At 44.3% G+C, this 13,993-nt stretch overlaps 1 protein-coding gene across 1 annotated transcript in view; it reads right to left on the minus strand.

Annotated features, from left to right (window-relative positions):
* LOC102846431 (lambda-crystallin homolog) overlaps nt 1-13,993 on the minus strand; it is a 212,384-nt gene that overhangs the window by 5,979 nt on the left and 192,412 nt on the right. Inside the window, exon 5 of the mRNA XM_006894125.1 lies at nt 9,310-9,415. Coding sequence (XP_006894187.1) covers nt 9,310-9,415 — 106 coding nt within the window. The remainder of the gene's footprint in view (nt 1-9,309; nt 9,416-13,993) is intronic.

Here is a 13,993-nt window from a genome sequence, read left to right on the forward strand (position 1 = left end):
AAATTCTCTATAAGCTCTCATTAAAATATCAATTTTTAGAAAGGGGGGAAACACAAAGGCGTCCTAGTGGTGCCAAGAGTTAAGCACTTGGCTGTGAATGGAAAAGTTGCCAGATAGAACATGTCAGTGGTTCAGCAGAAGAAAGGTCTGGCAATCTACTTCTTTAAAGACTTTCGCCTAAGAAATGCCACAGGGCAGATGTACTCTTCACCTGGGACCTCTGCACATCAACTGGAAGGTATCTATGAACCCCCACAACCAATATAAAAGAACTGAATATGTAACAAATTTCCAAAGATAGCAAGTGAGGAGAACACAATCTCTATGCCCACTGGATGGGGCAAACACTTAAGTGCTGCCAACGGGCTGGCAGTTTGAACCCAAATGGAGGGATCGTAAAGCAGGGGTCTGGTAACCTGCTTCTGAAAAGTCAGCCACTGCGAACCCAATGATGCAGTTCCACTCGGCACACATGGCCTCCGTAAGGCTGCATCTGCTTGAAGACAATCAACAACAGAGAAAGTCCAGGTGCACCTGCTGGCCTCTCGCTGGCCTCTCGGGAGACCATCACATGAGTCACATGACGTCCCACGTGAGAGGAAGCCACCCAAGTACTCTAATCACGTATCTCATTTCATCTCTGGATAACTCCAAATTTCTAAAGAAGTATTAATCATTTACAGTTCCTGTGAAGTCATCTAAGTCTCACAAAAGCTTTCTAACCTACTTCCTCCTTTTGCAAAATGTGTGAAATTTTAAAAGAGAATAAATTTCTCCAACAGAAAATAAAATGCAGTGAAATTATTTACAAAATGACTTCTCACTTCCTCCACTGTGTTCAGGAAATCCATTAAAATCCCATTTAACTGATGAGACAAAACTTCCTATAACATGCACTCTAGGCTCTCTAGACAAATTGCCCCATTGTCTGTGGTGGAGCCACAGCATCAATGTGGCAGTTGCTCCTTACAAGAACTGTGCAGACCTGACCAGGTACAAGTGCCCTCACCTTAGGAAGTGCTTCTGGGATCATCTTCCCTCAGGAAGGTTCTCTAGCTGGCTGAAATGTTAAGTGCTTCCTGACAACAATGTTTAAGAGCCGTACTGTGCTGTACTATTGTTGTTGCTTTTGCTGTTGTTGTTGTTATTGTACACCATCAAGTCAGAACCAACTCACAGCTGACCCTCTAGCAGTTTTCAAAGGTTGTAAACAGCACAGGAGATTTCCCATGCTCAAGTTCACTACGACTAATGGTGACCTTATGAACAGTAGATAGAAACCTTGCCATATCCTGCATCATCTCATGGTCTCCACCATGTACCAGCCCATTGTTGCAGTAAAGCTGTTGATTCCTCTTATTGAGGGTCTTCCTCTCTTTCTCTGATCTATTTTTCCCAGCATTTCTGTCTTTTCCCCAAGGACTGGTGCCTCCTGATAAAATGCTCCAAGCTCATGAAATAAAGATTCCTCTTTCTCACCTCTAAGGAGCAGCCTAGTTGCACTTTCTTCAGGACAGATTTCCTCTTTTGGCAGTTCATGGCATAGTGAAGACTCTTCACCAACACCATGATCCAAAGGAATCAATCCTTCTTATGACTTTCTTATTTACTGTCCAATTTTCATATCCATATGAGGCAATTGAAAATACTTTTACTTAAGTCAGACACATTTCAGTCTTTAAATTGCCATCCTTAGCTCTTAGCATTTTAAGTGGGTCCTTGACAGATTTTCTCAATGCAACAATCTTTTGATTTCTTGACTGCAGCCACTACCATGGGTGTCCATTGTAGATCCAAGTAAAATTAAATCCTTGACAAATTCAATCATCTACCTATCATGTTGCCTGTTAGTCCAGTGTTGAGGATTTTTGGTTTTGCTTTTTGTTTGTTTATTTTTATGTTGAGATATAATCCATATTGAAGACTTTAGTCTTTGATCTTCTTCAGTGTTTTAAGTCTCCCACACTTTCTGCAAAGTTGTTGTGCTATCTGCATAACGCAGTTTGCTGATGAATCGTCTTCCAGTTCTGATGTCATTATTAATATAATCCAGCTTCCCAAGTTATTTTCTCAGCACACAGATGGAACAGGTAAGGAGAAAGCATGCACCCTTACATCCTTCCTGAGGTTAAACCATGCAATATTCCTTGTTCTGTTCAAACAACTGCTTCTTGGTCTGTGTACTGGTTTCACATGAGCAGTTAAGTGTTCTCAAATTCCCATGTTTCAAAATATTATCCATATTTTGTTATGATCAACATAGTCAAATGTCTTTGCATAGCCAATGAAACACAAGTAAATATCTTTTTGGTATTTTCTGCTTTCAGCCAATATCCATCTGATATCAGCAAATGGACCCCCAGATGGATCCGTCTGATGTTTCTAGTTTCACAACTTCTTCTGAGTCCAGCTTGAATTTCTAGCAGCTCCCTGTTGATGTCTTATTCCAACCCTTCTAATATAATCATCAGCAAGGTTTTACTTATGTGTGATATTAATGATCTTGTTCCAAAATTTCCAAACTCTGTTAGATCATCTTTTATGGAGTGGGAAAAAGTATGGATTCCAGAAGATGCTTTACCAGTTACAGCAATGTCCTCTTGGAGCTTTTTATTGGGAAGGACAAGTCCCTAGTGAAGAACCTCCTTGGTAAAGGGTCAGAAAAAAAGAGGAAGACCCTAAAAGAGATGGATTGACTAAGTGGCCACAACAATGGGCTTAAAACATAGCAGAGCTTGTGAGGATGGTGCAGGAGTAGACAGGGCTTCAGTCTGTCATTCACATGGTTCTAGGAGTCAGAGGCTCCTCCACAGTCTTCCTTCTCATCTGTTCACATACTTAGCCTTGTCCAGCCTTGTGTGTCCACTTGACTTCCCAAGCAGGGATGCAAACTGTGATCAGTCACGACCTGTCTGAACAGACTAGATCTCTTTGGGAGGAACACAGGACAGCCTTCCTGTTCAGAGCAGGTGCTTCAGGTTCACTGTGACTGAACTTGTAAGAACAGAGTATGCCATCTGTCCTTCCACTCTGAGGATTATCATAGAAGCAATCTGGTCTGGCATAGGAGATTTCATCATTCTGAGCTGTTACATTTTAACTAGAACCTACAGTAAGTTTCTTTAAGGATAGGAGGGTTACCCAAAGAGGAAAACATAATTAGGGGGAGAAGGATAATCTAACATTTAAAAATTCACATACAATGATCACAAGGAGGTGACCAATTCTTTTATTTCTCTTCTCCTTGCAAATACCTCCTTTAATATGGATCCAGTAGCTGTATGAGGGCAGGAATGCCCCATAAGGTCCACTAGGCTCTGATACATACAAGAGCCATCACTAGCTCCTTCCTTTATCGAGCCACTAGTGCATGCGAACCATCAATCTTCCGGTTGGTGGCTGAGGACTTACCCACCATGCCACAAGGACTCACAAGTGATTCTTGGAGCCACTCACGGTCTTTGAATCTATTCCAATTACAGGCATCTTATCGGACAGAGCAGAACTCCCCATTGAATTTCCAAGGCTATAAATCTGTACAGGAGCAGACTACCTTATCTTTCTACTCTGGAGCATCTGGTAGGTTTGAACCTCTGACCTCCCTGTAAATTCCAAGGAAGTCTTATTATGCTCACTAAGTGAAAAGGAAGCTGTGAATCCCTGAGTCTGGAGACTGTCATACCTTTTTCTAACAGTCTGTGAGGGTACAAAGGACACAATCATTTCACTGAGAGGTTTTTTAAAAAACATCATTTTAGCCTAAGGAATCTTAGGGGCAGAGTGTACATGTTGGATGCTAACTCAAAAGTCAGCAGTTCAAATCCACTTCCTGCTCCACGGAAGACTGAAAGGCAAATTGAGATTAATAGTTTTGAAAATCTGATGGAGACTGGCTGGTGGTGGGTTTGGCTTTTGATTGGATGTCTGAGTAAGTCCATTACCTGCCTTAGAAATCTCTGACTGGAAGAAACTAGTCAAAACCAGTTCACCAGGCTGTTTGCACTCCCCAGGGATTTGTAATATTAATTATATATAGTACACATTATTGGAGAGATAAATAAAATGCATGATGTACAAAAAATAAATTTATGGCTTTGAAGGTGTCTGGAAGTAGTTTAACTAGAATATCAACTTGGGGTATTTATGGGAGGGTGTTGATGCCTTCACAGTTTACATCTAAGCTATTAAAAGGTATCGTTTCCATGACCATTATACTGGTTCTACTACTAGGGCTATTTACCATTTTAGTAGGTGGTTTTCAATTAGACTAGCGATGGGTATGAGGGCTAGTATTAGCATGAAGTAGAAAACTGAGGCTAACTGGCCAATCGTAACATATGGCCATTCCACTGGCCAGCCTCCAATCCATGTAAGTTTAATTAGGTCTACTACTAGAATTCAGAATAGACAGACATTGGCTGGTTGGTCAGAATACAAGGCTTTGTTGTTTGGATATATGTAGTAAGGGGGAAATAACTAGAAACACGATGAAGAAGACTAATACAAGAACTCTTCTTAGTTCGCTGGGGATTGATCATAAGATTGTGTATGCGAATAGAAGTACCATTCAGGTTTAATGTGGGTAGGGTAGGGTATTGAGAGGATTGGCTAGTATCTATTTATTGGCTAGTATGTTAGGGACAAACAGTATGTCCTAGTATGTCCTCTGGAGGACAAATGGTACTAAGTGCTGGCTCCCAGGCCAAAAGAAGGAGATGGAGCAAAACCCTGCTTAGTCACCAGCTCCACAAACTTTGGATCAGGAGCAGACACAGGAGCCTTCAGCTTGAGGCCCGAGAAGCTTGGCAAGAGGAGGCATGTTCCAGGCGGTCCCTCACAGCAGTGAGGGGGGATTGCTTAGGAGTTTTACTTCAGAGGAGAATGCTGGAAACCATGCAGATTGCTCCAGGGTGCGGCTAACCTGGAGCTCGTCCAGCCAGAACAAGCTGAGATTGAGTAAAACATTACATTATACATGCTGGGCACCTTGTCTGTGCACTTGGCAGGAAGAGTCCCGTATGGAGGGATTTAAGTGGACGTTAGAGACGCAAGGAAAAAAAATCTAACCCCCTGCCTTTCACATGGCGCCCCTCTCCTGGAGCTGGACCTGCACTAATACAGGTTCTAAAATATAAAAATTCAGTGATTTTTTTTTTTAATAACTTAGATGTATAAGATGTTTAAGGGGGCCTCGTATTTGGAAAGACGTGGTAGTGTTTTGCTCTGTTATACAAAGATTTCCTTTGTGTGGGAACTGATTTAATGACACCTAACAACAACAACAATAACCACTCTTACGTTCAACCTGTTTCCTTCCATTTAGGGAGAGTCTTGCTTCCTTTCCAACAAAAGCTGCGGCTTTTCTACACCATGGAATAAGTGAGGGGGAATGTCTTCATTCCATTAGAGATGAAACACACAAGCAGTCTTTTTGATCACACTAACCTGCCCTTCCTATACTTGGATCAAGTTCTGTCTTCCTCTACCTTTTCTCTCTTGTGGATCCAAGTCCTCTGTGCTCTTCAGCTTTCTTCTTCCAAAACCCCTCATCTGGGCTTATTTTGTAGGGCTTTGGGTCTATTTTCTCAAGAGATGCTGTTAGAAGGGACAAGAACTGACATGTGGTTAGGCTTATCCTGCTGGTACCTACGGTGGAATTCTTCAGTCAGGTGACAGTTGTTGAACCTACAGTGTCCCCTGACCGTGGGGAGAGAGGTGGGTAGACCAGCCTTCCCTCTGGCCATGGTGCTCCACCTGCCGATGCAAGGTGGCTCTGTCCACGGACAGACCCAGCAGCTGTGGGCACTCTGGGTGAAGGGTCACTTGAGTTCTTAGGGAGCGCTGACAGTTACCCATACCTACGTGAATCCACCTGTTCTTCAGAGACTGGGTTTCACAGAAGTATCAAGGAAGATCAAAAAGGGCCCGCGGCACAGACAGACGGTATCTAACTCCTCGAGTTTCCAGTTCCTCCCTGGGTGAGGACTTGTCTGAGGTCAGAGAATGAGGTGAGGCTCTGACTTCACACAGGCGACCAGCTGACCCTCCCAGCTTCAAGGAACAGCCCTGGGTAATGAACCAAACATCAAGGAGGCAACTCAGTGGGGGGCAAAAATACACAGGAGAGGTGAGCCTGTGAGGCAAAACAGCCACCATCCACCTCACCTGGAGGGAGCTTCAGGCTCTGCCCATTCCGGGGGACAGTTATTTCACAGATGGAGAAAATGAGGCAGGAGCCCAGGCAGGCAGCAGGTCTAAGAGGATTAAGCCCCCAAATGCTGGGGGGTTGTCTCTGCTGACCTGCATGTAGTCAGAGTCTACCAGAGACGCACACCAAACAGTTGCCCTCTACATACCCAGCTCTGTACCTTCTCTGCTGCACAGCAAAAGGACCCTAATCTGTGTTTATACTGTATTTTTCGCTCATACATTTGTGAATCTTTTAAGGAGAGTAAATATTTTTTTAAAGAAACTTGAAAGAAAAATGGATTAAACAAACAAGATAAAACTCTATGAATATAACATTTATCAAGGGCTCAGCCTGTGCTGGCAGGCCTGCTGAGTGGCTCCACGTGCCTTCATTCTCTCCGCACCCCTGTGGGGTGGTCACTACCGGGCTCCCCAGTGAACTCAGCAACTGGCTTAAGGGTGTGCTGACCCCTGTCCACTATCACACATTAGAGTACCTATCCTACGTGCATTTGTCTTCTAAAAAGAAGTTAAAAGATGAAGGAAGCAAACTGGACTGTGTTTGTTTTCAGGTCATATTTTATTAGACTAAAAACAAAAAATCTTTTTACTGGTTTGTGATAATCTGTAGCTTTTAAGGCTAATAGCTACCCTTAAACTGAAATGCCAGCTTTATGAAAACAAATCAGAAAGGAGAGAGAGAAAAAAAAAAGAAAGAAGGGCTCTCCTAACTCTAATCTTGATATATTCTGGATAACACTGGAAGAAGAATGAGCATTTTCATTGATACCCAGCCAGATCTTATAACTGTCTGACTCTGGTGTTTGGAATGCTCTGAAGTTGAAAACTACATCCATCCACCATTATCATAGTAAGCCTATTAGGTTTTCTTATCATATCTCCTTTGTTCAAAAAATTGTTATGAGCCTCCTTCCTGTCTGCCACGCCACTTGATTTGTGAGGTTCAGGTTTCATTGCTTCTGTTTCTATTTGTTTGAAAGACAATGGTGTTCTCAGTTCCCTCCTTATTGATGTCTTGTGATACCTGGATTATCTTATTTTTCTCAAGGAGAATAAAGAAAGAAAAAAGAAGACGAAAACATGGTGATAGTCGTACATTCCAAATATTTAAATATATTCTCCACTTTTGTGGTTCTGGTTAAAATAGTTAAAATTATCCAATACTTGGTTCCAACGAAACTTCAAAACTCTTCACTTTTAAGCAGGCAAATTAGTTAATATTCTCCTACGTTCAATGGTTGTTCTGCCAAAAAAACCCTAATATATGTTGTTGTTGAAGCTGCTGCTGTTGCTATGTACTGTCCAGCTGACTCCAACCCATAGCAACTGTGTGGCTAACAGACAGACACCCAGCCTGATCTTGCACCAATCTTCATCATCTTAGCTCAAGACCACTGTTGCAGTCACTTTGTCAAAATATCTCCTTGTGAGTCTTCCTCTCCTTCACTGGGGTACTCTGAGATATTGTGAGTTCAGTCCCAGCCCATCACGATTAACCAGATATCACAAACCAAGCCAGTCATGAGAGTCTTTCATTTGCCAGCGCTTATGCAAAAATCAAGGCAAAAAACAATACGTGCCCTTGCTACGTGCAAGAGTGTGTCTAGTACAACCGCCCTGAATTAGTCAATGGAAATGACATTTCATTACTTGGTGTCTTCTCGTGTGCCAAGAAGTTGGAACTGACTCATAGCTGATTCTCCTGTGGGGTTTTCAGATACTATAAATCACAAGGGAGGAGATTACTCGTCTCTCTCCCACCTTCATTCATTACCATGGTAAAAATGAATCAAACTACTGCCAGAAAGCCATAGATTTACTGAATCAAAGTCAAGAGGTCACGTACTCGAACTCCACAGCAGTGCAGACATCGCCATGAAACATCCAATGGGGGGAGGGGGAGGGGGAGGTCAATCAACTCACCCATCCTGATGGCCTCCTCCTGGAGGTCAGCTCCAGTTGCCAGAAAATTCTTCTTGAGTTACCCTGAACTTGGACATTTTTGACTATTGTTTCCAGTCATTCACTCTGGTACCCCCCAAAAAGACATAGACACACACACATACACACACACTCTCGTCATCCTCCTTTGGATAAATTCTAGTTTATCTGTTATTGATGTTAGCTGTCCAAGAATAAACTGTAACCCCATTGAACAGAGCAGAACTTCCCCAGAGGGTCTTCTTGGGCTTAATATTTACAGGAATAGATCACTAATCTTTGTGCCAAGGGTAATATAGAACTCCCAACCTTTCACTCAGCAGCCAAGCACTTAACCAGTTTTTGCTGCCAGAGCTCCTCTTAAAGGTAGACGCTAGAACGTAAAACCCTACCCTTTTTCTCTTGTCTACCTATGTTTTTAAAACAATTATAAAGTTATATATATAATACATAGTAGAAATTTATGACAGCACAGAAAAGCAAAAGAAAATACACATTTCAGCACACAGAGAAAACATTTTGCAGTCTATCCTTCCGGATTATTATACATCAGGTTTTCTTGCCTGTTTTCTTTTCAAATAGGACCTTTTCTTTTGGGATCACTTAAAATTTGGTTGATAGAGTTTCATTCTCAGAAGCCTCGTGTCTTTCTTATCTTTAATTCGGGTACCAGACCATGGGCTCATACCTACCTTGTCCCAAATCTTTCATAAGCCAGCTTCTCTATAATCTTCATCATTTTCTTCTCTTTGGAAACACCCCCTTCATTGTTCCCTCAGCTCCTCAGAAAATCACCATGTAGGAGCTGTGAGAGCCAGGGGACCTTCTGGTGGGTTAAATCTCTGTTTCCTTGGGTTTCCTTGACTCCTTTTTCTAAGGACTTTTATCATCCTTAGGAAAATACAGCTGCCAGGTGGATGGTACTTGGTGACTTCCGTCACCCCCTCTGTCCTCCTCTCCCTAACCCTTGTCTGCACTCTTTTCTGCCCCAGCTCTGGTTTCCATGCCATCCCGGGCCTCCTAATGCAGACCCTGTACCTGTGTGTTCCCCATGCTTGCCGCTGTCTCCCACCTGTGATACTGTTTTCATCCAAGTAGGAGAGGCAACGCTAGACTGCTTACAACGCCATGAAAATACCAAGAAACATCAAACCACACCTTCTGCATTGAGATGCATCGTCTCCAGGGGCCCAATGAAGGCATAGCGCATCCCGAGTCCATCTGACATGACCAGGTCCAGGTCGCTGGGAGACACCACTCCATCCTAAAGGAAGGAAGTGGGGTGGGGCAGAGGAGAGTCAGTGGTACAAAGGCCATTCCACTGCCAGTTTTCACCCTAACTTCTTCAGTCTCAATCCTCTCTGGCTGCCACTGAGGCAGAACTGGCTCAGAGGTGACCCTCTGTTGGGTTTGCCAGGCTGTAAGCAGCCCTGCAGGAGATTGTCCATCTTCCTCTCTCAGAGCTGCTGTGTGTGGCTTTGAACTGTCACAGAAGCCTGGCGCTTAGGTTCTCAGTACAAGTCCCTACAGGCTTTGAGTGTAATTCCAAACAAAATATCCCCTCTCTAAAACCACATTTGGGTAGAATTTCATAAGACAGAAGCCTAAAACACAAAGAAATCGTAAAACACAAAGATAGAGAATTATTCTATTAAATAGGCAGATATGAATTCATCTTTTCCATGGGAGGAGATTGTCCATCTTTCTCTTGCAGAGCAGATGGCACATTTGGACAACCAAATTTTCAATCAGCAGCCAACACACAGCCCCCTATTCCATGCTGTTAGGTGCCTTTGAGTCGACCATAACCGAGCAGCAGTATGAACACATGTCTGAACCCTGCCCTGTCCTGTGCCATCCTCAGCGTCTCTGACATGCTCCAGCCCTCTGTTACAGTCACTGTGTCAGTCTGGACTCAACAATTCCTTTCTGCCTGAAGGAACCCATCCCAGCAGCCTTGCCTCACCTCCACCCAACCACCACTGTGCTTTGTTGAAAGAGGGAAGGAGGATGGAGAGGGAGGGCACGCAGGGTGTCGGCACGTTCGCCTTAAGGTCTGGGGAGGAAGATTAGAGGAAAGAAGAGAAAGACGGTGTCCTGGCTTCACCCACTGCAAGCCCAGCCTTGTTCAGCTGTTAGTGTAGGGAAGGGATGTTCTTTAATGAAATACAGTGAGAAGCAGAGGGGGCCTGAAACTCTTCTGTAAGCCTGATTTGCAAAGCAAGAGGCCCGTCCTTGTGACTTTCAGTTAGGCATCAAGCTGGCTGGTGTCTGGGTCTGTTATTCTCTCTCTTCACCCTGCCTCTCTCTCTAAGCCTTTTTCAGACAAGGCAGGGGAGCACTTCTGCCACACACTCCATCTCAGGACGTCTGCAACTTGGGCACTGTCAAAAAGTTCTCATGTTTGCTCCTCCATCTTCACAAAATAAAATAAATACCACAATGGAGCCCACAACTCCCATTCTTGTTCCCTGGGTGCTTCCGTTTACAGACAGAGACGAGAGGGACATGTTCCCTGAGTGCTTCCGTTTATAGACAGAGAAGAGAGGGACAGACAGGTCTTGGCCCTGCCACGACTCCCACAGCCTCCCCGGGTCCCCTTCCTCGGGGAGAGCTCTCCTGGGAACACAAAGCTCAGCCCACGCCTGCGGGCACAGCTACCAGACACCAGGCCCTAACAGGCTCTGACAGGCGGATAGCTGGCTATAGGACAAGTTCTTTACCTTTCCTTAAAAGGGTGGTTTATTATCCTATTTAAGAGGGTGTGGGTGGGTGGGAAGAAACCTAAATCCATGCATCCCTTCAAGCCACAGCTTCACCCAGACCCAAGGTCACAGGGAGGAGTCCCTGCACTCCAGCCTCTCCGCTGGGAAACTGGGAGCTACAGCGCCCTCTGCTGCTGCTCCTCCTCCTCCTCATAAACAAACCCCATCATCAGGAGTCCAGACTCCTGCCACCCCATGTGCCTTAGAGTCAAACGGTGTCCACAGCGTTCTCAATGGGTGGCTTTGCGGTAATTCGCCAGGCCTTTCTTCTGAGGTACCCCTGGGTGAACTTGAACTCCTCCAGCCAAGCTTGCTAACCATTTGCATTATGCAGGGACTCTTAACTCCTGTTCCTCTGCCAGCTCTAAGTTCTTTACTTCCCTGACTTCAAAGACAGACATGACCAATCACCCAGGAAGTTGGGAGAGAATGGAGATTTGACTCGAGTACCATTGTCACTTGCATCCCAACTGTTGATAGGATAACGAGTTATCATAGGTTTATGGGGTTGTTTCTTACAGAGGTGACTGCAGTAATGTGAGGATAGGGAGGCTGGGAGTGGATGTGAAAAGAAGATGGGAGAATTATCTTGATTGATTGATTGATTGATGTCACTCACAAAGGGCATAGGCAATTCACATGTAACTGGGAAATGTCATTTTTACACATTACCTCCCATTTAGTCGTGTGTGTGTGTGTGTGTGTGTGTGTGTGTGTGTGTGTGTAAGCTAGAAGACAAAAACTGCATAAAACACACATGCATCATTTCCAAAGGGACAGGTTATACACGTAGGCTGACCTGTGCTTGTTTGTTTGTGCTGTACTGACCAGTCTCATCTGGACTCCACCAGAGCTTTAACATGGTGCTGACTTGTTCACTACAGATTGGCAATCTAGCGCACATCACTCTGTGTGTGCGTTCCACCAGTGGGTGCAGCCTGCTCTTATTGGTTAATAGGCCCCTTTGTACCAGATTCAAGTTTAGTTACAAAGCTACCACCTCCTGGGTTCCTCTTTCTGATTGTATTCTCTTCCCTCCTTCCCAGAGGTCAATAGCTGGGCTTTCCTAACAGCCACTCTTTACTTTTCTACTTTGCCATCCATGTTTACAATCTTAAACAAGAGTTTGTTACTTTGTGTAATCTTCTTATAAATGGAATTGCACTCTGTGTACACTTCTGTATTTTGCTGCTTGTACTCAAAATGAAGATTCTAAAATTCACGTCTGTGGCTATGGGCAGCAGGAACTTGTTTGTTCACATGACTAAAATGAGTCACAATGTATTCATGCTTCTGCTGATGAGCCCCGTGCTTTTTGAGTTTGTAGCTATGCTGGGGAGTGCTGCCCTGAACATTCTTTTACATGTCTGAGGTGGGGCTCTGAGCCATAGAGTACACACATCCTCAATGTTACTTGATAATGCCAAATGGTTTTCAAAGTGGTTACATCAATGGCCACTGCCTCCAGCAGGGTGTGGGAGTTCTAGTCACTGCATATCCCCTCTGCACTGAGAGTTGTCAGGCTTTGAAATACTTTCTCAGCTGGTGCCCATCACTGGGATTCTGATGAGTCTCAAGACATTGCACCACAAGGTCATTTAGATTGCCAGTGAGAGTGAGAGAATCTATTAATTTCACTCAAATGTGGATAACTTTCACTTTCTAAAAACTTTTCATTATGATTTGAGGGAAAGTTTACAGAGCACATTGGTTTCCATTTCAATATTCCATACACACTGTGGCATGGACTGGTAACACACCTTACCCACTTGTTCCCTGTGCTGCTGATTTCCACTTGTTTTCTTCTGCATTCTGAGCTTTATCCTGGGTAAATGCAGCCCCTTTGATCTTGTATGGCTGATTTTTCTTCTTTCACTGCTTAACAGAAAACTCAAAGGCAGAGAGGGCAGCAACAGGGAGGAGAAACTCTACAGAGGGTCCTAGAACCATTAGAAACTGACTGTCAAACCTGCCTTCCTCATTCCTCCTCGCCACGCTCCGAGGCAGAAAGGGTGGCATCTGGTCCTCTCCCGGGCCTCCTAAACCCTCTTGCTAAACTCGCTCCCTAGTCCTCCAACTCTGGCTCCAGAATGCTTCTAAACAGAGCTGCTAACTCGCTCTGTGCTTTGCTTCAAGTCAACACTCCAGAAAGCTACATGCTTTTCTTAAACCAGCATGCCAGCCTGTGAAGGGCGCCTGGATGGAAGCCATCCTGCACTTGCAATGTTGCTTGTCTTGGCTCTTTTCTTCCACAATCCTGGTTAGAATTCTTAGAGCCAACTTCAAAAGGACTTCAAAATGCCCACAAAGAGGAGCCACCCAAAAGGAGTTAATTTTTTATGTGTAAGTATAATCTGCACTAACAGAGGCCCTAACCAAAGCGTCAGACATAATTCTCCCCACTGCACCATGATTAAGGGGTGGGACCCACATATCCCTCATTTCCCAGGTGTTCTTTGTTCTATTCCTCTGTGGCAGAGCGGTCTGCTTTCGGGTGGGGTAGTGTGTTAACATCAGTGGTTGGAACCCATCAGACTCTTCCAGGAGGAAGATGAGCAATCTCCTCCCCTGAAGGCTTACAGCCTCAGAAGCCTATGAGTTAGAATCCACTTGACTGTAGTGGCTGATGGTGGTGAAGGTTTATGATTCTTGAATGGATTTAATATATATTTCTGCAAATTTCTTAAGCTCCCTACTAGTCTAGGCTCTGAGGACATGAACATGCAAGACTCAGTTTCAAAACCATTGAAAAAGAGTTTTTACTCTTTCCCCCCCAGTAAAAAACAGTTTGTATTGTTATAATGTTGAATCTTGGCTTTTAAATATTAATAGAGTTTCCTAAACAAACCTAAATCAAACCAGGTGCTGGAAAGTTGCCTCTGACTCGGGTGAGCCTGCGCGTGCGGGAGCAGAAGTGAGTGCTCACAGGGTCCTCCACGACTGGCGCTGCCCAGGTAGGGCTGCACACCTTCCTCCTGAGGCTCTCACACATTTTAACTACACAGTACTTGATGCAGACCAATAAGCTACAGGGAAGATTCCCCCCCCCCCCCTTTTCTACAAGAGTGCGTGTGTGT

Source organism: Elephantulus edwardii, unplaced genomic scaffold, assembly GCF_000299155.1.
Source record: "Elephantulus edwardii isolate Elephantulus edwardi_28Jun2011 unplaced genomic scaffold, EleEdw1.0 scaffold00135, whole genome shotgun sequence".
Taxonomy (NCBI): domain Eukaryota; kingdom Metazoa; phylum Chordata; class Mammalia; order Macroscelidea; family Macroscelididae; genus Elephantulus; species Elephantulus edwardii.